The following is a 24,972-nucleotide window of genomic DNA, read 5'->3' as shown; positions in this document are numbered from 1 at the left end:
AAGGGGAGAATAGAGAGAAGGTGTTGAACGTGTTTGTTTGTGTGTGTTGTTTGGGGAGAGCGAGAAAAGAGGAGGAAACAATGGGCGAGGTATCTGAAACGATGACGAAGAAGAAGAAGAAGGGACGCCCCTCTCTTTTGGATCTTCAAAAGCGATCTCTCAAGAAGGAACAGCAACAGAATCACCACCACAACCACCGACAAAACAACCCCAATTCCACAAATTCACACTCAAAAAACACCAACGTTGCTACCCACGACGACGACGACGACGAGAGAAAGGAGAAGAAGCACAAGCTCCTCGTCGGGCTCAATTCCCATCTCCACAACCCGACATTATTCCCCAATTCCCAGCCATTCAATTCCGATCCCAAGAGGCGCAAGATTGACCCTCTCCACAACCACCAAACGGTGCGTTTCGCCATTCCTCTCACCCATTATTACAATCTCTCTGTTCCGCTCATCCGATTTGTGGGGTCTTCGTGTTAGAACGCCGATTTTCTCTATTTATTTTATAATCTTTTGGGAATTCGCGCGTAATATTGTTTCCTTTTTCTTTTTATTTTAATTCGCGGTGAACTCGCTGAACTCGGAACCGGTGGATGTGTTTGTTGGTTTGACCGTTTAGGTTTTCAGTTTTCGTGTAATTTAATTTAATTTATTTGGGGGAAAATTTATGTGGGGCACTGGCACTGGTGGGTGCTTCTTCTTTCTTTTTGGCCCTAGTTTTAATCTTTCATTATTGGCTGTACGCCAGATCGAGCCTTCGTTTATGCACGGATATGAATAAAAGCTTCAATTTGTCTTTTCTCCCAGTATTGTTGGGGCTATTCATTTTTTAATTTTCTCTTTTATTCCTTGCCCTTCAGCACAAGACTCTATAGCTTAGTAGCTTGCTCGTGAGTTGCGCCTTTTTTTTTTAAAAAAAAATAGTAATTGTTTTTTTGGGGGCTGATTTTCGATTCTCTTTTGGAGGACTATGGATAAAAAGTGGATGGCTGTGTGTGGCAAAATCACACGCACATGTCTTTTTATGGTATTTGATGATGGGGTGATTTTGCTTGCAGGATGGGAAGGTTCCGAAAGCGACTGACAGTAAACATGGTATGTATAAAATGAAGAGTTTTATGAAATGATTTCTCAACGGAGGTGCAATGGCAGGGGGCGTACATAGTATATAGTATAGTGGGGGAATATTAATGGCGATTTTTATATTATGTGTTGACAGGTTCGCAGGGGGAGTCCGGTCCCACTACACCTTTGCCAGACAAAAAGCTCTTGCTGTTTATCCTTGACAGGCTTCAAAAGTGTGTCTCTTATAGTCTTATTTGTTTCTTTCTTTCTTTTCTTTTTCTTTTTCCCCCTTGTTTGTTTTTTTTCAAGTTGGGTATTTGATCTTTCTTTACTGCTCAACCTTCTTGCAGAAAGGACACACACGGGGTGTTCTCCGAGCCTGTGGATCCTGAAGAGGTGCAATTTTTTATATGATAAAAGAGTACTTGCAATTGATTTCTTCCTGTTTGAATGCTCAGCACCTTAACCTTGTTGCTGCAGCTTCCTGATTATCATGACATCATTAAGCACCCGATGGATTTTGGAACTGTGAGAAAGAAATTGGATGGGGGACTTTATACCGACTTGGAACAATTTGAGGTTGGTGCTACTATTTTCTGTAGCAACTCTCAAAAGCTCTGCTATCTTTCTTACTGGACAGATTCTATGTGATTTACTTCTGGGTCAGAAGTCCCATGGCATTCTATTATATGACTTTCGTTTTTTTCTGGTAGTTTTATCTATGAACAAAAAAAATCCTTGGAAGGAAAGAAGCATAACATTCAGATAATGTTGCATACAGTGCTGATTTCTGGATTCTTGCTAAGTAACTAATGCTACTACATCCGTATCTACCTCTCCTTTTTTGTTGTTCTTTCCAAAAATCATTACTTATTTATTTATATATTTGATTACCATGACAGGACACCTGGAATGTAACTATAGACTAATTCTTCTTAATTATGGTTGATACTTTCTAGACCGTTATGTAGAAGCTTAATGTAACTATTAAGAGCTTTTGAAACTAGTGCTGAATGTAAGATTTAAAAAAGTTTCTTGTGGGAAACCAACATATGACACTGATACTTTGTTACATCGTTGGCATGCTCAAGTTTTATTAAGGACGATTATTCCTGATATGTCATGTGCACTGCAGTATGTAATTCTTGGTCTGTGGTTGCTTGTTATCTATTAAACCCATGCATTCATATGACCGATGACTGTTTCTTGACATGCTGCCCTGTTTTATATTCACTGATGTGTCTGATTTGGGTAAACTTTAAATTTCTGGTCAATTGTAGCATATCTTCACTAATTATGCAACTCACTGTTGTGTTAGTTTGGGTGGGTTATTGAGTGGATAGGTTTGGGTTCCATGTACTATTTTGATCATTGAGAAGAATATTTCTTGTTAGTCTGATACAATTTTGAAATACTGTTGCTTCATTCTTGCAGAAAGATGTGTTCTTGATTTGCTCTAATGCAATGCAATATAATTCATCAGATACCATTTACCATCGACAGGTTTGGTGATATTTTTAACCAAAACTAAGTTGTTTCCACCCCTTTGTAGTATTTGTTTAGTGTCTGTTAAAGGTAAATATTTTACTTTTTCTTAGGCCCGAGCCATGCAAGATATCGCAAGGAAGGACTTTGAGAATCTTAGACAAGATAGTGATGATAGTGAACCGCAGCCCAAAGTTGTGCAGAGAGGAAGGCCACCAGGCAAGCCCTCAAGAAAGTCACTAGGTATGCCTCCTGCTGAGCGCGTTGGACCTGAATCTTCTTCTGATGCAACTCTTGCTTCTGGCGGGGATATTGCTAGTGGCTCCAACGGTTATAATCTCAGGAAAGGACCAAGCAAATTTCAGCCTACAGATTCAATTGCTAGGCCCTACAACAACACTTTTAACAGTGGAGGGTATACTGGTTGGTCTGAATGGGAGAATGAATTTCCAGGTCACTGCCTATATCTACACTTTCCCATTGTTCCATAACTTCTGTATTAAAGTAGGGGCAAACAAATGCATCCATCATTTAATTGGAATTATTCAATTAATTATGTCTTTGTTTGCAGCTTCTGTTGTAAAAGCTGTGTTAAGATATGGAAAGAAGCAGTTTGCAGTTGATGAGACCAGGCGCGATTCTTACAAATTACCAGTGACTTCAGGAAATGAAGGACCGCTGTTGACCACAGTTGAAGATGAAGTCAAACAACTTCTTGCTGTACGGACTTCTGTGTTTCTTTTTCTTTTTTACTCTTTCCTCTTTTCTTAATAATGATACTTAAAAAGTCTTTTATTGTCTCTATCTTGTCAATATGTCATGCTCAGTCAAATTCAAAAGGTTTTTATTTGGCCACAAAATTCACGTTCGCCTCTTTTTGTACAAATCAGGTAGGTATACACATGAAGCATAGTTATGCAAGAAGTCTAGCCCATTTCGCTGCAGATCTTGGTCCTGTTGTTTGGAAGATTGCTTCAAGTAAAATCAGCAGTGTTTTGCCTACAGGACATGACTTTGGTCCTGGATGGGTAAGTGAAGATGACGAGCCACAGAAGCAGCACTTCCCAGTTTGTGACGAGGGTAGAACTTCAGACCCTCCCGTAGTAGAGGATTGTAAAAGTAGATTTTCTTCTCCATCTGGATCACTTCCCCTTGCAAATAGATCCTGCTTGCAAAGTGTTGACATGGTTATAAATAATTATCAAAAAGAATTGAATCCGGCAATCAACATTGCTGGTGGATCTGAGTCCATAACTCCTGTGAAGATTCAGCAGGAATCCATGCCGCACCCTGATGGTTTTGGTTCACATGATTGGTTAGGTTCTAATTTTTCACCACAAATGAAGATGGTAAGACTCGCTGACCTAACTGGGTCACCGAGTGCTGGGGTTGCTCCTCAAATGGATCCCATAAGCAGCCGCATTGCGCAGACAAATACTAATCCATCTCTTTTGGGACAGTACGGGAGCAAATCAAGTCAATTAGAATCCGGTAATTTATTGGCCCGGGAATCTGGGTTTGAGCCACGAAGTTGGTCTCAAGGAATTGCTGGAAAATCATCTTGGCAGGGTTTGGAAGTTCCCACTAAACAGAAGTCTTTTGCACTTTCTAATGACTTGAATGGAAGGATTGGAACTACAAATTCACCTAGTAGTTCCAATGTGGAGGCTGGTTCTCAGTTGCAGCCTAATTTGGCATTACAGCTCTGATGATATATTTTTTCCTTTTTTGGGATTGAATTCACTCATTGCTTACTAACATGATATTGTCATGTTGTAGGAAAGAAAATACCCTATTTAATGGACCTTTCTTTTTAAAATCAGAAGCATTCAGAAACTGTCCTTTCTTCTGAATTTTTTGTTTTTTGACTTTATAACACAGGTTGGCCACTCCATTAAGTATACAGTTGAATTGATATCGGCCAAGTCTTTATGACACACTGCGATTGAGACGTCAAATGTTTAATTATCCTTCTCATTTACTGTACTGTTTTGGATAACATCCTTTTGCATTTTCTATGTGTCAACTAATAATTTAGTATAATTAATGTAAGCCAGTGTCAGCCGAAGTGGCGGTTTTTTCTGCAGCTTTGTAATGTCGGTTGTGAAATTTTCGGCTTATGAAATCTCAATTATTAAAATATAAATTACAGTAATAAAAGTGATTAGATAATATATTTTAATAACTTTTAATCTGTTAATACTGTAATTCTCTACATTAAAATTGACACTTGAAAAATTCCCTATCCATCTTAAATATACATAGGTGTGTAAACGATGTTACTTTTTTCTTCTTTGTTTTTGTTTTATATTGTATCGGTAAATACTTTTTCTCCACGAAATCTTACCGCTAATTGTTCTAATGGAATAGTTTTAATTGAATGTTTGGAGCTCAAGCTTCTTAAGTTAATGAATTAAACTATCTCAATACCTATTTATTACTTAAACATATCAAATTTGAAACTGAAATTCAATTCATTTATTGATATGAAGTTTTAGTTCAGACGTATTATTTGTAACATTTTCTTTGAAGATGTTTCCTAATTGTTTCCTTATAATTTAAGAAATTGTATGTTAAAAGATTATATTAAGTTTTGTAAAAAGGAAGATTATATAAGGAAAAAGTAATAATTTCCGTGTACCGTTATGGTAAAAGAAATACTGTTAAATGCTCATAAAAATAACTACTGTTGTGACTTTACATAAGTGTGTATCTGCTATTTTCACTAAAATTGATAAAAAGAAATTTCAAAATGAAAATTAAGTATTTACAATGCTCCAAACAGAATTATGATTACATGATTTTAAATTTTAAACAAAAAAATATAAGTAATTCTATTTCATCAAATATTCAAAAATTTAATTTAAATAATTAAGTACTTAGCTCAGTTTTTTTTTAAACTAACAGAAATATATGTGCCTTTTCTCTGTTATGTTTATCATATTATTTTCAATCCACTTCAATTTAATCTTTTTAATTAAATCCAATTACACACTACATTATTTAAAAAGTAAATTCAATTTTCTTCTGCAATTTTCTATTATTTCTATCAATATTCTTGTTTTAGTGAGTGTATTTGTCAATTTAAAATAAAATCAGTAATTTAAAGTTTATCCAATCTATCCATCACAGTCAAATTTCACGGAAAAATTTCATTAATATATTGAGTTGTGATAATTATTTTATGTTTCAAAGTATACCGGATTGAGAGTTCACTTTAAGTAATTTTTTTCACTTTTCAATTTTTTCTCTTGTTGTTTGTGTGTTTTAGGCTATCAATTACTAGCTTAATTTGACGTCTAAACGATTTAATAATTAATGTTGTAATAAATGTCGCAAAAGTTCTAATAAACATATGTTTAACTTGTATTTATAGGTTTTTCCACGAGTTTCTGATTAGGATTGGTTTAATTACGATCTAATTTTGTTAAACCTGGTTACTAACTTGTTTAGCTTAATCAAATATTTAACTATATTTGATCACTACCAATCAGTTTTATCCCAGCTTGGACGATCATTTTGGTGTGATTTAGTCGGTATATATACAATAGACAAGCTCTCAAGCTTTGAGCTTGTACTTAAGTCAACAAATGAAAAAGATGTTTATATAAATCGTTGGGAGACAAAAAGATTATGAAGTGTCAGGTTTGACGTCGAATGTGAAGTGTCACATCGTCCTTCCTTTACTGTTTGATAGAGCCAAATCTAACGGTTGTGAGAACGTCACGGGTCCTTGAAATTTTTTATAAATATGGGGTCAAGTGATCTCATCATTTTTGCTTTTACAAATAATATGTCTGAACTAATATAATAAGTGTATATTTAAGTTTTTGTTCTTTATTCTTTTGGTCACTCATGATAACAGAAACCGTCAAAAAAATATATTATCAACACAACTCAATCTTACAAAAGTAGTTTATAAGATATTTGTATTCATTTATATATTAAAAATGACTATATTTAGTTAATCTAAAACTTTCAACACATATTCTCAAATCAAGTCATATACATCTCGTTGTGGACTAGACATTAATAAGTAATTCGTTAACAGGTAAAACAATAAATCAGAAAAACAACACATTTTATTACGATAAACTCTAACTCATGTCTATGATATCTTATATTAAGAAATATATTTTAAGTCTAATTCAACTTTATAAAATTGGTCGTTATTAAATTATCTATTAATATTTAATCTTTTATATATATATATTTTACGAAAAGTATTAAAAATCTTTCCATTAAAAACAAGATCAATTTTTGAAAACTTTACCTTAAAAATTAATTTTATAAGATTAAATAACTTAAAATTCGTGCAAACATATATGGATATAAACTTGATACATAAACTTAACATCACTATACGCAACTTGCTCGCCAATTTGGATGAGTCAAAATTTGGTAAAGTATACATTTCTGGTCATTGCTGCATGCAGTAATTAATCCCAAAAACCTTTGGTTAGTTTGGGCTTACCATGTTAGCTGGTACAAATTTGAAATATGTGTTCTTGATATTATTCTCTAATACCAGTTCAATATGATCATCACACCCATTTATTTACTGGAACTGTTCATTTAATTGTAGTCTCTATCATGAAAGCCGTGTTAAGGATATGGACAAAAGCAGGCGCATTCTTCCAAAAACCTTCTCCATGTTATTTATACTGTGATCAAATACTGTGTATTACGATGGATTTATTTTTGTTTTACATGCATCTTTTTTCTAAATTATTCTTACTTGAATAGGATAAATACTAAATATGAATATTTCTCTAAGTAAAAACTTGAACATTGGCATGTGATGAATTTTAGTTGAAAGCTTGAACTTAAGCTTAAGTTATGAAACGAAATTATGTCAAAATTTTATTTATTATTTAAATCTACGAAATCTAAAATTTAGATTCAATTTATACATTTTGATATGTAATTTAATTTTACTTTGTTGTTCATATTTTTATTTTTCTCCATTTACTTAAAAAAAAATTAAGATGCATTTTTAGAATTGAATAAATACCGTATGTTATATAAACTAAAGAGTTTACGAGTTATGTTATTTTATAATATTAAGGTTGCGTAAAAAAGTCTATCAAATTTTAAAAAGTTATGTGAGAATTCTATAACTTGTTAGAATTGTCAATATTTTTATGATTAAGCTTTTACAATTTTCATTTTAATGGATTCAAATATTATATTCATGAATTTTAGAAAATAATTAAAACTGCAAGACACTAAAAAAAGTAAAGACAATTCTATTTTTATATATTGGTGTATTAATTTAATTGAAAAAAAATATTAATATAATATTTTTCACAAAGAAATTTATTAAGTACCATCCTCGACAATAATGGATTATTTGTGATAGGAGAAAATAAAATCCAACGATGAATAAAAGAAGAGAGATTTTATGTAAAGATTTCGAGACCATTGAGGATAAACTTGTTCTCATATGTGTTATTATTATTCAATGAACTAAACATAATTAAGAATAATAATATTTGATATACACAAAATTTTTATATTTATTTTACATTATCCTTTATTACTTTTCATTTTTTTATTTCTTAAAATATATAAAATTTGACTTTTTTATAATGATTTTATCTTTATACAGTATATTAAATAAATATAAAAATATTCCATCTTGTCGTTATCAATCACACTGTATGAAAGTACATCAGGTCGAGAACTCATTTAAATATTTCTGTCAAATTTTAACTTATTTTAGATTTTTTTAATGAAAATTAATTTTTTTAACACCTTAAATATTTTACATTCACGTTAATATTATCTTTTTCTATTTTTTTTCTTTAAAAATATATAAAATTTATATTTTTATAACTATTTTATCTTTATATTCTATATTAAATTAATGTAAAATGTGTCATGTTGTCGGTGTTCAATTTAAATTGAAACCATTTATCTAAAACAACTATCACACATTAGGAAAGAAAAAACTTAGTATGTACTTATGTTTGATAGGTGTGATTTAAAACCTCAACAACTAAGGTAAATTGGAGTGTGCTATACTGATATTCCGGTTTGTCGATTGTCAATGTCTGATTTATATGTTTGATTTGTGTTTCAGATCATAAAATAAGGAACAAAAGGAAACAAAATTAACCCGCAGACCAAAATGAGAGGGAGAGAAAGCATGTCAAAATTGAAGAAAGTGAAAGAAAAGGACATCAATGCAAAAATGGAACAATGACAGTTCCTCCGAAAATTCCATTCCTCGTATAAAAAATTGAGGAATAGAAAATGAAAAGTGGAACGACAATGCCACACGAAATATACCTCAAACCTTCTAGTTTTTTCTACATGGAGTGAGTGATGAATGTGACATGTAAACAAAAGGAGGCGATGATTCTGAATAATTTTATCACTGTACCATAAAAGCTATGGTGTTTGTGTCGAAAGAGGAATCATCGGTTTTGCCATGCCATTTTGTAGCCGTTGGGCGTGCGCAACCGGAACCATTTTCGGGTCAAGAATTTCAACCTCAGGTCTGTAACTTCACAGAATCTGTGTTTCCAATCTTTGGGTTCTATGGGTTTGAATCCCAACCCAGGAGTTCTATCCTTTGAGGTTGGGTTCAACTCTTGCTTCCAATCGACAACATAAGCAGAAACCCTCCTTCGGAACTTGTTCTTGAACTCATCCCATGCTTGGTACTTGTAGTGATTCACCAAACCCTCTTCCACGCTAACCTGCTTCGACACGAACCCTTCCTTTTCGTTCACCTGAAAATGGTGTATCACGTTCCGCAAACTGGGGTCCACCGCATCCACCATCACCATCGATTTGTGCCTCTGCTCCGCCCTCATCCGACACGTGTACCCCTGCGTCACACCTTCCTCTGGGTGTCTTCGTCGACCAGAAGGCCCAAATTCCAAACATTTCATGGACACTTGTCCCACCTTGTTCTTTGTTCCTTCTTCTAATGGCTGTCTAAGTGGTAGCAACGATTTTAACGAAGGGTTGCTTTCATGTCCCCAAGAGGGAGAAAACACGAACTCGTCAACATCCACGTACATAATCCATTTACACAGTCCCTTTGATTTGGAGTACAAGACACTGTGGGAAAACCCGGCTTCTTGAGTCTTTGGCCAGATCCAAAACACAGTGCTAATGTTGTACCCTTCTTGTCGGAGCTCCCTGATCAAACTGTACAAATCATCATCGCTTCCATTGTCGTATAAGATGAAATTATCCACACCAACTTTCGAATGATACATAACCCATTCTCGTAAGAATTTTGCCACGTTGTGAACCATGGTGCAGGCACATAAGACATATTTGGGTTGTGCCTGCACCGAGTCTCCTTGTGCAGCGACGGCGTCGAGCTTGGGCTTAGAGCTAGGAATGTAATAAGCCACCGAAGGGACAATGGTGCTTTCCCCAACGATCTCAATAGAGATTCCGATTCTCTGGGGCAACCCATAATAAGAATCTAAAACCGGCTCAAAGTCTGGGTGGGGGCAACGAAACACTTCTTGGACGGAGCTCGTGACGGCGGTATGAACTCCATTTCCAAAGTCAAAAACGCAGCGGAGTTCCCCCGGAGACCTGTCGTATCCATTGCGATGGTTAACCCCTTTGGCGAAAACAACAACGTCATTTTCCGTGGAGAAAGACTCGAACACGAGAAAGTTCCACTTCATGAGTTGAGGCATTGGTTTCAGCAACTCCGTCTCCGATGTTCCCGTCACAAGCGTAGGCTGGGAGAACATGCGATGTCGCCTGACGGATTCCGGCATGTCGCACTTGAAGGTGGGGCGATTGGTGTAAGGTAAGACGCCGGAGAATCTGGCCAAAGACCTGGCCTTGTTGGGGAAGAGGCAATGATATTGGTGGGAGGAGGAGAAAGGCGTGTTTACGACAACGATGACGAGAATCTCCCAATCGGGGATGAGAACGGAGACGGTGGATAAGGAGTCCTTGACGGAGGATACACGACGTGTTTGGCGGGTGAGTTGGTTAACGTTGTTACTCTCGACGACATTCTTGTTGTTGCTGTTGGCGGTGGTGTTAAGAAGAAAGGCATTATTGAAGGATTTTGTTTTTGGGATGTCGGAGTAAGGTTGCCAAGTGGAAATGGCATTGCGAGAGAAATAAAGCGAGAACGAAGCGAAGGTGATAATGGAGAGTATGGAGACAATGAAGGTGGTGCGGGGTCTCCGCCGCATGATTTCCCCAAGGAAAGATAACAAGGACGACGACGACAAGTTGTTGGTGAAAGTTGGATTGTTAATATTATGGTCGAAATGGGATGGGAGCAAAAGCTGCGGTGGAAAAAGGAAGAGTAATTTGAGGTGGGAGAATGGTATTGGAAAAGAGAAAGCTTTTTCATTTTCTTTATTAAGAATCATGTTATCCTCTGAGGTGAAAAGCTTTTGAATGTTTGTTATAAATAGTTGAGGTCCCTTTTATATATATAGAAAATATACAGAGGGAAATATACATGTCCTTCTGAAACTCAAACCTAGGGATGAAAGAAAGATGGTCGGAAAGTGATAGTGTGCATGTTGTGATGTGGAGAAAAGAAAAAGACAGAAATGGAAGAGACAGAGATGATGTTACGGTGGAAAGAAAGATGTTTGTGTTGTTGGGGACGATGAAGTTGTAGCCATGGCATGTGGAGGTCAAAATGGCCAACCACAAGGGTAATAGTAAACTCAATCCTTGTTCTTCACGTTGCGAACTTCTTGCGCACAGAATGCGCGACAATACTCTTCTGTCATTTTGACCTTTTTCAAATTTTGAAAGATGTTGACCACGATTGATCTTAAATTTCAGGATAATTTTATATCAATACCATTCAATTTTTCTATCTCGTTTAATAAAAGCTCATACTTTTCTTTTCTTTTCTATTTTATGTTCTTTAAACTATTTTATATTTTTAATTAAAAATACAATTTTATTAGAATGGTGTGAGTGAAAACTGAAAATGTAAAGAAAAAAAAGTTAGTTTGCCACATATTAAAAGAAAGACGTTAACAATTTTTCATAACAAGTTTTTTGAATAGTATCACTATTTTAATGGTCGGATTGAATTTAATTTTAAAAAATATTTAAAATAAACCAATTACAGACTATTTCATAGATATGATAAAAAAATTGTTGACAGAAAGTTGTTAAAAAAATATTTTCTAACAAAACATTCGTTACATTACTTTTACTAATATAATAATATATTATGATTTTAAATTAAAAAAATAATATAATTATAATCATGATATTATCGTTTAATTGTGTCAAATGAACGTAATTTGTTGTTTTGATGTGTCAAGGTACCTATGCTCAAATGTAAATTTCATCACCCAGATTTCATTGTCATAATAGCCTAAAATATTTGAAAAATATTGTTGAAACATTTAAATTTTTTATATTATCTTTTTTTTTACTCTTTTTTTACTTCAGAAAATATAAAAGTTTTCACTTTTATAACTATTTTATTCTTATATTCTATACCAAATAAATGTAAAAATGTGTCATAGTATCATTTTTTAAAATATTTTTATTCAACGAGAATAAGTTTAAATTTTTGTACAAAAAGAATATATCAAATCAAATGAACGGAGAGCTGAACATCTTAAATATAGTTGAATATTTTGTATTTTCATAAACAGTTTTTAAAAAATAAATTGTGAAAGAAAAAGGTTATGATAAATTAATGTATAAGTAAAATTGGAATTTTAAGTTATAAATATAACAATGCTAAATCTGTAACATAAAAAATATATGAATTTTACGAAAAGAAAAAAAGAGAGTATTAATTGCATATTTTAAAAGACGTCCATCGATAAACTTTTTATCTATAAAAGGGCATATGTATACTCCATCATATCTCACTGACGTAATTAAGTTCATAAATAAAGATAGCAATTCAATGTAATTATTCCTAAAAGCATATTTATTGTAGGGGTCGTATACTCAGTCTTACATACCTTCCAATCAAGTCATACGAACATTAAAATTTAAAATAAGAGTAAATTATTTTTGTATCTTCAAAATGTATTGTTTTTTCAATAATTAAATAAAACATTAATGGAAGTATGAGTCCAAAGTTCAATGTTGACTACAAATAAATGATTTCATACTATATAAATAAGTAAAACATAAATAAATGTGAATTTTAAAAGTTGATTTTATGATATTAAGTTTAAAATTTATTTCATTAAAATTATGAGTTAAAATAATGAGATTTATTGTTTGTTTGATATATTATTTTATTCGTTATTAAGTAATTATCACATTATTTATTAATATTTAGTTTCATACACAAAATATATACTTGGCGTGATAAAACATAAGATAATTTTATAATATATAAAACAATTTCATACAATAATTTTATCATATACATGCATTGCATTAGTGCTAAAAATGGGTCATCGATAGGTTGGCTAATTAATGAGTCAATTAAATCTAATTTATTTATTAATAAACCAAAAAATTTGAATTCAATCAAATTTATGACAACCTGAATAAGTTCAAAAGGTTGATTCACTTAATTATAATTTTTTTATTTCAAAATATAATTTATTTTTCTAATTCTAATCTAAATAAATTTCAACAAAAAACAATTCAAAATTAAAAAATAATAATACAAAATAATCTAAAATCATCATAAAATTTAAATATAATTCAAAGAGTAGACATTAAAAATAAAATTAGCTCGATTAATAAACTAAGTGAACCAAATTTTTAATAAACTGACTTTAAAATTAACCCATATGAAAATTTTAATTTTCTTTTATCTCAACCTTATCCAAACCCCTAATAAACGAAATAGCTAACATATTTCAAAACAGTGAATGCAACCTAGGAAAACCAAGGAAAACAAAAGTCGAAAACGGTAATGCAACTCATAACAGAAAACACAACGTAAACAAAGGAAATTATTTAACAATGACTTTTATATTAGAGTAAGAATAGCAAAAATATGTTAAAAGTCATGTGATACAATCAGACTCACAAAAATACATTAAAATCCCAAAGTGGTTTCTTTGAAGGAATTGCCTTAATGTCCTTTATTGAAAATTTATTAGAAATAAATAAAATATATAGTCGTGTCAAAATAGATTAACTGATTTAATCCATAACGAATTAGTTATTTAATGAATCAAAAAAATTTGAATTCGATCCGAATTGGCTCAATGAGTTACTTAATTACAAGTTTTTTCTTTAAATCCAAAAATATTACAATACAATTCAAAATAAAAAAAATAACATGCAACTCAAACGTAATAAAAAAAACAAACTCAAAAAGCGAATAAATAAGTTTATAATATTGATAATTTTTGTGTCACTTATCAATTTATAAGATTAAAGTCTTGAATAGATAAATTTATAATATTTTGTTGTCTTGAAACATTTTTTTTACTCACACCATACAATAAAAAAAATGTTAACAAATAATACTGAAACAAAAAATAATAAATAATTAAATCAAACTAGGTTGGTCACCACTCACAACAAATTCAACTCGGATAAGCCGAGTTTTAAATGAGTCAGGTTGAAAATTGACTCATATAAAAAAATATCATTTTTCTTCAACTCAACCCGACCGAACCTGTGATGGTCTGAGTTGGCCCGCGGGTAGATATATATTTAAAGATCTGAATATACAATCCACATCTAATATCAACAAATTAATTATCATCTAACAATATTTATAGCTTATTAATTCAATTTAATTAAATTTAAATACAAGGATCCATTGGAGGAATTATATCCAAGTCATAAGTTTAAGACGTGATTCTTATAACATTGATATATCATGTTGAAATGACAATAAAGTTAAGATCGTGAATTTTAAACAGCGAGTCATAAAAATAGAGAGTTATATATTCTTTAAAAACAATTTATATTTCAAATAAGTATTCCATAATAAATATTTTTAGCTTGAATTGTAGATAATACACAATTAAATACCAAATTGTATTAATCACTCAAGAGCACATGCACACACTATTAATTTTGTTTTCATGGCATACTTAAATCTTATAATATTCAAAACATCGAAATATATTAAAACATTAATTACAATTATTAGCTTTTAAACGTTACATCTCTTATACTATTGACCTTCAGAAAACCTAAATGTAATATCTATAGTTAAATTAATCTTACCAAATTTGTACTTATATTGTTTGAAAGTTAACATAATTATATATAATTTTTAAGTTGGTCAGAATTATCAAGTTGGTGCAGCATTGTATTTACCTTATGTAAAAAATGTCCAAAAGTGAAAAATATTATACAACGCACCTTCCATATTTCTATGTGTTCGGTCACACTCTCGTAGAAAAATCTTATCTAGTTATTTATTACATAATATTAGTTAAATAAAATACACTTTATGTTATTTTCATATTTATATATTTGGTATGTTTTGTAAAAGTTTTAAGTTATTTCTTTGAGTTTGGGTCTAAAGATACATTATATTTTTCTTGGTTTGAGATATATATATATATATATATATATATATATATATATATATATATATATATATATATATATATATATAAGAATTTGCACTTTGTAACAAAATTGTTTCATATAACATAAAAAATATCTCTTTATTTATATTTTGTATAATATTAAACTAATAGCATTAAATGGCATGTTCATAATTTTCAAGTTTAATTTTCTCTTGTAAATGTATCTTATGGAGTAAAATAATCAAATATTAAATGTATATACACTTTTTTTATCGACGTTTTCTTAGTTCATCACATTAGAATAAATTTTAGACTATTTGAATGAAATAAATTAGGAATGAATTGAAGTTAATTGCATAAACTTAATTATTCTGAATCAAATTAAACCAAGTTATTATTTTTATTTAATTAAAAAAAACAATTACTTATAGTAAAACTACTCGAATTACAATTTAAAAAAAAAATTAAAAGCATGTATTTAAATAATATATTTATCAATGATAGTTTAAACAATTTTCAATGTAAACAGTTATTAAACATTTGAAAATAGTTTGATTTTGTTCCATTAACTCAAATCATAATATAACTTAATTCATCCGTTTAATAAAATACACCGCATCATTTTATAGTTCATTAAAGTTTCATTCAATTTAATTACGTTATCGATTTAGATATAACTTGCCAATATTATTTAAGCTGATTTTTTCATAATAAAAGAAATTTGTCTATTTTAAATATTTCTGTCCAGATACAATACGTAAGATGTCAAACTTTATGGAGGAGAAAATAATTCGTACGTATTACAATTCAACCATCCAGCTGTATTTAAAAAATTGGAAACTAACAATATTATTATTATTGTCCTTATCACTTGTCAGAACATTATTATTATTACGCATATTATTATTCTAAATTATATTTCAAAACTAAAAGAAAAATAGATTTATTCAAACCAATAGAAAAAGGTAAGTTACATTTTCATATTCGTTTAAAAAATCTAAAATTTACATAATAAAAAATATTATTTTGAAACTCCAACTAATTCAACAACCAACATTTCAAAACGGTGGAAAGTGAACGGGGTTATTTGAAATGGTTTTCCATGGAGTAACGGCGCGGCGTTAAAAGTTAAACAGAGAGAAGAACTTTTGGTAACGGTTAGATAGGGATTGGTGAACGCAAAAGACTGCAAAACGAACGGAACAGCGAGGGTGAAAATATAAAAACACAAAGGAAACGATGATGAGTGGGACCGTAACGTTTATAAATGCGCACTAAATTGAAAGAGAAGGACTGAGTTGAGAGCGACTCGCAGCAATCACGCGGAGACATAAATGCAACCAAAGTGGAACTCGAATAATTCAAAACCAAAACAAAATAAAAACAAAGAAAAGGCCAAGACTAAACACTTATTATATATATATATATTTTAAATTAATACTAATATAAATTAAAAAATCCAACTTGGAAATTAATAAAAATAAAAAAAAAGCTATCCACTAATTTAGATACAGTGTTCCATCTAGTTCCAGAAGAAGCCTGAACTAGCTGACAAAGTAAAACCATAGTCAGATTGTTTCCTACGCGTCTTAAATTTTATCTTCCAGAAACGGCATTTTGCTTTCTCTTTGAATTTTGCGGATCTTGTTATTATTTTTATTCTTATTTAATAGATTTAATATTTAATATTTAATATTACTATACTTTCCATAATTATTATTATTTTGGGGACTGGGCTCAGTGATCCTCAGAGAGGGGAATCGGAAATGCAGAACATCCTCTCTCTGATTCACTCCTTCGGATCTTGTTTCTTCTTAATTGCTATTATTTGTTATTCAGTTTAAACGAAATTGAGTTCTCTGTAGCTATGAGTTGTTTTTCGTGCTTTGTTTCTCGCCGGAAAGATGTCAGGAGGGTTGAAATTGACAATGGCACTCGATCTGCTACTGCTGCTTCCTCAGGTTCGTTTCGAGATATTTTTTTTCTTTTTTTTTTAGTTTAATTTGTTAAATAGTTTGTTTAATTTGAATTGCAGAGGGTGAAAGGAAGAGAGAATCCTCAGAGGCAAAGGGGAAGAGTGTGAGTAGTGGTAAAGGAAGTACCGCAGCGGCTAGTTTTGGTTTCCGCGAACTCGCTGCGGCGACGAGGGGTTTCAAGGAAGTGAACTTAATTGGGGAAGGTGGTTTTGGAAGGGTTTACAAGGGTCGACTTTCAACGGGCGAGGCAAGTTTTATTTTTGCTATTTTCGTTATTTTCTTCATTTTTGTTTTGGAATGTTAGTTTCTGAATGTTGGTTTGGGGCATTTGGATATTTCGGTTGTGGTCTCGTGATAATGATTTTTTTTTTAACTAAAAAATTTTGCGCAGCTTGTTGCCGTGAAACAATTGAGCCATGATGGTCGACAAGGTTTTCAGGAATTCGTGACGGAGGTTCTTATGTTGAGCTTGCTGCACCATTCTAATCTTGTGAAGTTAATTGGCTACTGCACGGATGGAGATCAGAGACTTTTGGTTTATGAGTACATGCCCATGGGTTCACTGGAAGATCATCTTTTTGGTAAACTTATTATTGCTTCTTTTTGGTAACCACGAGTGGTGTACTTTCAGCATTTAGAAGTTGCTTTCTTGTGTCATGTTTTCTAGTTCATTAATTTGTATTGTATGTATCCTACATTACAACTTTGGCTGCGGAAAGTAATACAAACTTAATGTGTGTTTGGATGCGCGTTGTACACCTTTGCACTCGTGTGTTTCTGAAGCATAACAAGGTTGTTTCTACGGCTTTTCAAGAATTTGATGCTAAAGTGTCAACTCATACATGTTCAAAACGCCACACCAAACATGCTGTTAAATTTTCTGGATAGGTTCTTCAATTTCGGGTCTTTCCTGTATTTTTTAGTCAAGAATCTATGCGATTATGCAAAATGCACATTTTGCTCTTACTGAGATAAGGGTTGTTCATTTGTGTTAGCATTACGAGATGATTTTTAACCTTAGGTATATATCATTTGTTTTCTGTTGATGTTTTATTGCTATTAATTCCATGCGTAGTATTTCTAGCTTTTGTCGACTTCCTTGTTGAAAAGATTCTCCGTTACTAAATATAAGCTGACTATGAAACTGACTGGAGCGGGTTTAAGGAGAGTCGTACAATTAAATTGGTCCATGGAGGAAAAATTCCGTTGTTTGCTTTCTAGTCATTGACTACATCACGACAGAGTCCCTGACTCACTTGTATTTATGCAAATATATGAATGAGCATGAAGAAAAGGTTTTTGGTCCCTCTAAACGAGGGTGTTAGTTGTTTTCTTGTTCTGGGATTTAAATATTTTAGTGTAGGGGCTACAAGCAGCTTCCGGAGATTGTCATAAATAGCTGCATTATGGCGTTGTGGAATTTTTCATAACCTTGATCACAACTCCGTCCACTATGGGTGTTGTGGTTGTGGCAAGTGTCCTATATTCTCTTGTCATCTCTGGCGAGTCACCAACCAATTAATCCTATATTGGCAAACACACTGCTACTGCAGCAAACAGGAAATAGCAGTAGCGAATTTGACTTCTATTTGATGCAAAAGGGTGTAGTGTTGCAGGTTTGAACAAGTGGAATGCAGCTGCTATTTCACTGCAAATGTCAGAGGTCGTGTGCTTTAGTGCCTGTGATTTTGAAGCAGCACTGGAAACCAAACTTTACCCCTTTTTTGGGGTTTTAATATTTTCTTTTTTTGTATTTCGGGCTCCCCTTTTTGCTTTATTAGGTTGACCCTTCTCCCATTTGAACAAGTTGGCAAAAGCGAGTCTTTGATTAGTATTGGATTTGAATGTTAGTGACTTTGGCAATGGATTTTGATTATTGATTATGATCATGTCTTCAAAATTGATTATTTTTAGTATTTATGTGTATGATATAAATTATGCATATTATTTTTTAGACTTTGCAATAGTGATCATCTTCCGTCCTGGTATTCTGCTTTAGAAAATTTTGGAGTTGTCCGTTATGTGCTGCTATCCAGGGTTGACTACAAATTTTGAAGTTTTTGGTTAAGATTTTGACAATGGTATATATTTAATTTTTGTTTCCACACAACTTACATTTTTATATTTCAACTGCTATTTGCCCTATAGCAGATTATTGGTTTTCTGCAATCTGCAATCGATAGCATACCTGTATGTATTTTTGTGTAGGTCAAGATGTGGTAAATTTAAGATAATAGATATCTTGGCCTAAATGTGAAGTTATGAGAAGATCGGTTTAATTTTGATTAGGTTGCGTGGTTATGAAGTCCTCTTGAAATATATCCCTAAATTAATTTTTCCTTTATGTTATGTTTATCTCCTACTTTTGATGATTAAATATACTATTACTAATCAGGTTATAACTTTATTCCTCCTTTCAGATCCGACCCAAGACAAAGAACCCCTAAGTTGGAGTTCTCGAATGAAGATTGCTGTGGGAGCTGCTCGTGGCCTCGAGTATCTCCATTGTAAAGCAGATCCACCTGTTATTTACAGAGACTTGAAATCTGCTAACATCTTGTTAGATAATGAGTTCAACCCAAAACTATCAGATTTTGGGCTTGCTAAACTTGGACCTGTTGGAGACAATACCCATGTTTCAACCAGAGTGATGGGAACATATGGCTACTGTGCACCTGAGTATGCCATGAGCGGCAAATTAACTCTTAAATCTGATATCTACAGCTTTGGTGTGGTTTTGTTGGAGTTGATCACTGGACGTAGAGCAATAGATACCAGTAGAAAGCCAGGAGAGCAAAACTTGGTTTCGTGGGTAAGTGTTTAATTTGTACAGTTTCTTTAAAAAGAGATCCCCCTTTAAGTTAAGCGTGTAAGTTTGTCTTAGCTTTGCATGTAAGTGGTTCCTTTTAAGATTTTAATATTTTCTCTACCTACTAACCCTCACATCATTTTATATTTAAAATTGTGCAAAAACTATTAAGTAGATCATGTCTCATTGTGAAAGCTATAACGTGGGATCATAAGATGTTTCTTCACTAATTATAATAAATCATTGGGATTAACTTTATTGAAATGAATCTTCTTCACATATTGGTTTACATCTTATACTGGGTATTTTTTTGTCCAGTCTCGTCCATATTTTAGTGACAGGAGAAAGTTTGTGCATATGGTTGACCCTCTTTTACAAGGCAACTTCCCCTTACGCTGTTTGCATCAGGCAATTGCTATAACTGCCATGTGTCTCCAGGAGCAACCAAAATTCCGTCCACTTATTGGTGATATTGTTGTTGCACTGGAATACCTAGCTTCTCAGAGTATTACCGAAGTGCATAGACATGGTGGGCGCAGCTCACCACAACAACCATCTTCGGAAATGGACAGAAATTAATATTCACAGGTATCTGATTCTAGCCTGCGTACAGATTTCCTTAGCGGTTTGGTCAGCGTAAACTACCAACTTGGCTATTTTAAGTGTCGTGTTATTGCTTGAATGAACTTATTTGGCATAGCAGTAGTAAAGATAAACTTGGTGATATAGCAGTAGTGAACATGTGAATGTATTTAATTAGAATGCGTATGATTTGTTGTTGTTTAGGCTTAAACATGCTCGAGTCACCTCTGACACGCATCTTGTCTTTTCAACCAATTGAGAAAGGGTGGAGGTGAAGAGTGTTTTTACTTGTTGCTTTTGGTGTTTGATCTAGCGAGATTGGCTGGAGGTGGAGGTATAAAATGAAGGGTATTTATTTATTTACTTATTATATATTTCAGTTGAGAGAGAGAGAGAGAGAGAGAGAATATTAATGCTTCCAAATGCGTTCTTCTTTATTCTTTGGTGTTGTTTAAGTATATAGATTAGCGAGAGGATGGACGCAGCTTGTACATATGTTGGTCTATGACGAAATAGTCTTGTATCGGTCTTTAGAGTATTCTTGCACTATGATCCTTCATTCTGTCTGTTGTGAAAGAACAGCTAGTTTCCTTCTCCACTTGTATTTCTAAAAGTGCACCATTTTGTTATAATGGACAAGGAATTACCCAACTGACTTTTATAAATTTTAAAACTAATTTGCAGAGGCTCAGAGAGAGCTTTATGCAATCTATTACAATATAAATAAAAAAATACTAACAAATTTATTTTATTGATAATTTGTTTAAAGATTAGTTCTTCAATCATTTGACATTTTTTACTTTTTTATTTATATTTTATTTGTTGAAAGATATGTATGAAAATTATTTTAATTTTTTATTTATTTTTTATTTTATTATTTATTTTTTGTTATCACATGTGAAGAAAATTATTTTATTTTTAATCTATATATTTTATTTTAAAACGACTTTTTATTCTTAATTTTATTTTGAAGTAATTTCTAATTAATTAGTCATTTAATAAATTATTGAAGAATAATTTATAGTTTAAATATGAATTTTTATAATATTATTTTCTTTTATTTTTTTATATTTTATCATTTATAATTATTTAATAATTAATAAAATTAAATTTAAAAAACACATATTTTATTTTTATTTCTTAAAATAATATTATTTTAAAAATTGTATATATACATATATATTAATAATAAATTGTCTTTTAAAAGGTACTTTATTTTTTATCTATTTAGTTTATTTTTAAATAAATTTACTGTTGTGAGAACCTGAATAATTAAGCGCTTTAATCACACACTCTGAACCCCATTTAATGCACTGTGCCACGTCAAAACCCACTCTGCATGCGCCGGCCATGTGTCACTGAGGGAACGTCCAAAAACGTTGGTGGAAAACAAGTGGCGTGCAGAGGATGGACGTTCGTCCAGCGCGGGAAGGGAAATTCACCCTCTGCATGCACTGACGCCATCTGTCACGTCAGAAGCTTCTAAAAGCTGTAGTGGAATCCAGGTGGCCGTACGTGGTTGCATGGTCGTTCGGCGAGGAAGAGAAAATGATTTCTCTGAAAAACACTTTCTCTCATTTCTGCATTCATCTTCTTCTCCACGAAACTCTGGCCATTTCTTTTCTCCAGCTTCTCTCTAAACTCTTTTCATCTTCTCTCTAAGATCACTCACCACCAGCATCTCTACTTCAATTTCAGAAACCGTAGGATCATTCACGGTGTCTGGAGCTTTCGTTTGAACCGAACACGTTAGAATTCTGTAACTGGTAAGTTCTCATCTCTGCGCTTCGTCCATTCAGTTAATGCGAACCAAAATTCTGGTTGCATGCGTGGGTTAGGGGTCTGATCTGTCTACGATTCTGGTGTATTAGATTAAGTGGAAATTGTTGAGTAACTCCTTGGATAGAAAGCTGTGAAAGAACGAGTGAAACCCTAGCAATTGGAAGTGCACTGCTAGACCAGGTAAGGGAAGCTTTAGTAATTTAATTTAATACTTGTTTGATGTGTATGAAAGCAATGAAGTGTACTGGATGTCTGAAATGCATGAAATATTTGATGTTTAGTTATGCATGAACGAGCATGGTTGTACTGGATGTATGTGATGAATGTTGTTTGAACTGTATGCTGAGAATGAAATGTATGATTTGGGATATGAATAAGTTTCTGTATGGTTTGGGATGATAATATGAATTTTGTAATGTATGAGATTTATGGTGGAGAGAAATTATAAGTTATGAATCGTATGAAATCTGTAAAGTCATTGTAAACTGAAAAATCTGGAATAACATCATTTTCTCTGATTGAACAATTACGCTCGTCCTTGTACGGTCATATACCGTTCGTCTTCTCTAAATTTGAATTAGAGTTAAATTCTTTCTTTTGGAAAGTATTCTGTCTTAGAACGAGCGTCCCCATTTGAAATGCTAATTGAGTGTTCGTCCTAAGTGGCGTTCGGTCTTAGACCGAACGCTCGTTCAAAAAGATAAATGATAAGTAGCGCTCGCCCTTATGTCGAGCGTTCGTCTTTGATAGCGTTCGACCTTATGTCGAGCGTTCGTCTTTGATAGCGTTCGACCCTCTGTCGAGCGTTCGTCTTTGATAAGCGTTCGGCCTTATGTCGAACGTTCGTCTTAAACGGCGCACGGTATTCTACCAAGCGTTCGTCCGAGATAGCGCTCGGCTTTATAACGAGCGTCCGTTTCTAAATCGCGCAAGGTCTCCTATCCAGCGTTCGTATTAATTGAATAATTATTGATTTCTAAATAGCGTTCGTCCTGATTTCTAAATAGCGTTCGTCCCGATCTTAAATAGCGTTCGTTTATACAGTTAATTAACGTTCGTCTTTTTAAAGAAGTGTAACTAAGAATGAAAGTGTGATGTTGAGTGAATTATGAAGTGTGCGAACCATATATGAGATGAGATTATGATTTTGGAATTTGAACGAGCGTTCCAAGGAGGAACGTCTCTATGAATGATTATGATGAGTTGTAAAGTGTGACCATGGTAAAATCGCTGATGGCTGATCATCCTGATATTCCGTGAGTGCTCTTCTCAGGTAGAGGAGAGTAGGTCATGCGTGGGAATGGCAGGAGGCCCTAGCCCTATTGAGTACTTTGAGGCTGATAGGGTTAACCTCGGTTGGCAGCTGATGAGGGTCCCAGTTACTACACCAACCGGGTGCATGAACGCCTGCGGTTACATGGATTCACACAGTCCGGACGGTCGGTCTTAGGAGAGTTTTGGATGGATTATATTATACTTTGATGTATTGATGCATGTCTTGTGTGTTAAATTCGTATGTTAAATTGTATGTGATATGTATGAATTAAATTACCTAAGCTTACCCTTGCAATTTCCTTGTGTTGTCTACTGTTTATGTACGTCCGTCTTGTCAATGCAATGATCATCCGTTGTGGATGTGAGCAGATGGAGAGGTGCCACTTGAGGCTATGCTGGAAGAAGAAAATTTGGAGGACGCCAACCTAGTCGAAGTGGAAGTTAAGGCCGAGCAGTAGATCGCTCGTTTTTGCAGTTGTTAATAGTTTTGTTTATGTTTTAGGACGTTCGGTTACTTATGTTGAAAAACCGTTCGTTGTTAGCGTTCGCTATTTTTGGGACTCGACGTTGTAACGCTGTACTCCTAACCGTTTGGTTGGTGTTCTTGTTTAGCTGTAAAAACTGTTGACTGTTTACTGTTAATTGTAATTAATTCTAATTAATGGTAATTACTATTTATTGGGATGTTACATTTATTGGTATCAGAGCAGTTTTGTTCTTTTAAGGACGTGTAGGTTATGAGTACACTATGTTTTCGTTGTGTGCTTGTATTGTGTTTAATGAGTTATGGAATTATTTAACTCTTGAAAAATTCTAACGCTCGTTTTCTGACGAACCAGAGAACGAATGGCTCCTAGACTTCCTCCCCCACCTCAACCGAGTGAACCTGATGCTTCCAACAACTCTAGATTGTTGGAGAACGCCATTGAGAGACTCCAACAGCAAAATACCACCCTCATGGAGCAAAACGCCACTCTGATGCAGCAAAACCAAGCTGCTATGCAAGGTTTGGAGGCCTCGCGTGTTAATTCTGAAAACACGCAAAGGCAATTGATGGAGATTTTGGCTGCCACTAGAGGTGCGACTGGAGCTTCTTCTTCAAACGCCACTCAACATGCTACCCAACCTAATGCTGAATGGAGCTTGGAGAGTTTTCTCCAGCACCATCCGTCCAAGTTCAGTGGCAAGTGTCTTCCGGATGAAGCGGACCAGTGGCTGAGAGATATGGAGAGAATTTTCAACGCCAAGAGATGTCCGGATGAAAACCGCTTGGCATATGCGGAGTACTTGCTGACTGGAGAAGCCAGCCACTGGTGGGCGAGCGCCAGAGCCATTCTGACGGACGCTCATCAGCAGATTACTTGGGAAGTGTTCAGAAATAAATTCTATGAGGAGTACTTCCCTGACAGTGTCCGTTTTGCAAAGGAGGTGGAGTTTTTACAGCTGGTTCAGGGGGGAATGTCAGTTTCTGAATATACGAACAAGTTCAAACACTTGATTCGCTTCAACACAATGGCCACTAGTGAGGAGTGGCAGTGTAGAAA

General features: G+C 33.4%; 3 protein-coding genes across 5 annotated transcripts; 2 read left to right on the top strand and 1 right to left on the bottom strand.

Annotated features, from left to right (window-relative positions):
- LOC108341299 (uncharacterized) lies at positions 1 to 4,409 on the top strand. The gene is made up of 9 exons (XM_052876083.1): positions 1 to 410; positions 1,067 to 1,103; positions 1,228 to 1,306; positions 1,424 to 1,469; positions 1,554 to 1,652; positions 2,508 to 2,576; positions 2,672 to 3,011; positions 3,130 to 3,278; positions 3,449 to 4,409. Exons 1-9 carry the CDS (start codon positions 81 to 83, stop codon positions 4,265 to 4,267), a joined length of 1,968 nt encoding a protein of 655 aa, XP_052732043.1. The 5' UTR covers positions 1 to 80; the 3' UTR covers positions 4,268 to 4,409.
- A 4,571-nt stretch (positions 4,410 to 8,980) lies between these two features.
- LOC108341298 (glycosyltransferase family 92 protein RCOM_0530710) lies at positions 8,981 to 10,744 on the bottom strand. Its single transcript, XM_017578995.1, has one exon. It carries the CDS (start codon positions 10,742 to 10,744, stop codon positions 8,981 to 8,983), a length of 1,764 nt encoding a protein of 587 aa, XP_017434484.1.
- A 5,822-nt stretch (positions 10,745 to 16,566) lies between these two features.
- Positions 16,567 to 20,969, top strand: LOC108342941 (probable serine/threonine-protein kinase PBL21). 3 transcript variants are annotated; one of them, XM_017580872.2, is made up of 6 exons: positions 16,567 to 16,965; positions 17,040 to 17,227; positions 17,372 to 17,561; positions 19,401 to 19,792; positions 20,198 to 20,377; positions 20,576 to 20,969. In XM_017580872.2, the coding sequence occupies exons 1-5, from the start codon at positions 16,872 to 16,874 to the stop codon at positions 20,366 to 20,368; spliced, it is 1,035 nt and encodes a 344-aa protein (XP_017436361.1). In that variant the 5' UTR covers positions 16,567 to 16,871; the 3' UTR covers positions 20,369 to 20,377; positions 20,576 to 20,969. The 3 variants fall into 3 exon arrangements, with proteins under 3 accessions (XP_017436361.1, XP_052732042.1, XP_017436359.1); XM_017580870.2 differs by having other exon boundaries at positions 16,572 to 16,965; positions 20,108 to 20,377; XM_052876082.1 differs by having other exon boundaries at positions 16,571 to 16,965; positions 20,108 to 20,658.
- The last annotated feature ends 4,003 nt before the right edge of the window (positions 20,970 to 24,972 follow it).

Source organism: Vigna angularis, chromosome 4 (assembly GCF_016808095.1).
Source record: "Vigna angularis cultivar LongXiaoDou No.4 chromosome 4, ASM1680809v1, whole genome shotgun sequence".
Classification (NCBI taxonomy): domain Eukaryota; kingdom Viridiplantae; phylum Streptophyta; class Magnoliopsida; order Fabales; family Fabaceae; genus Vigna; species Vigna angularis.
The sequence above is the reverse complement of the archived record's forward strand: the minus strand, read 5'-3'. Positions and strand labels throughout refer to the sequence as shown.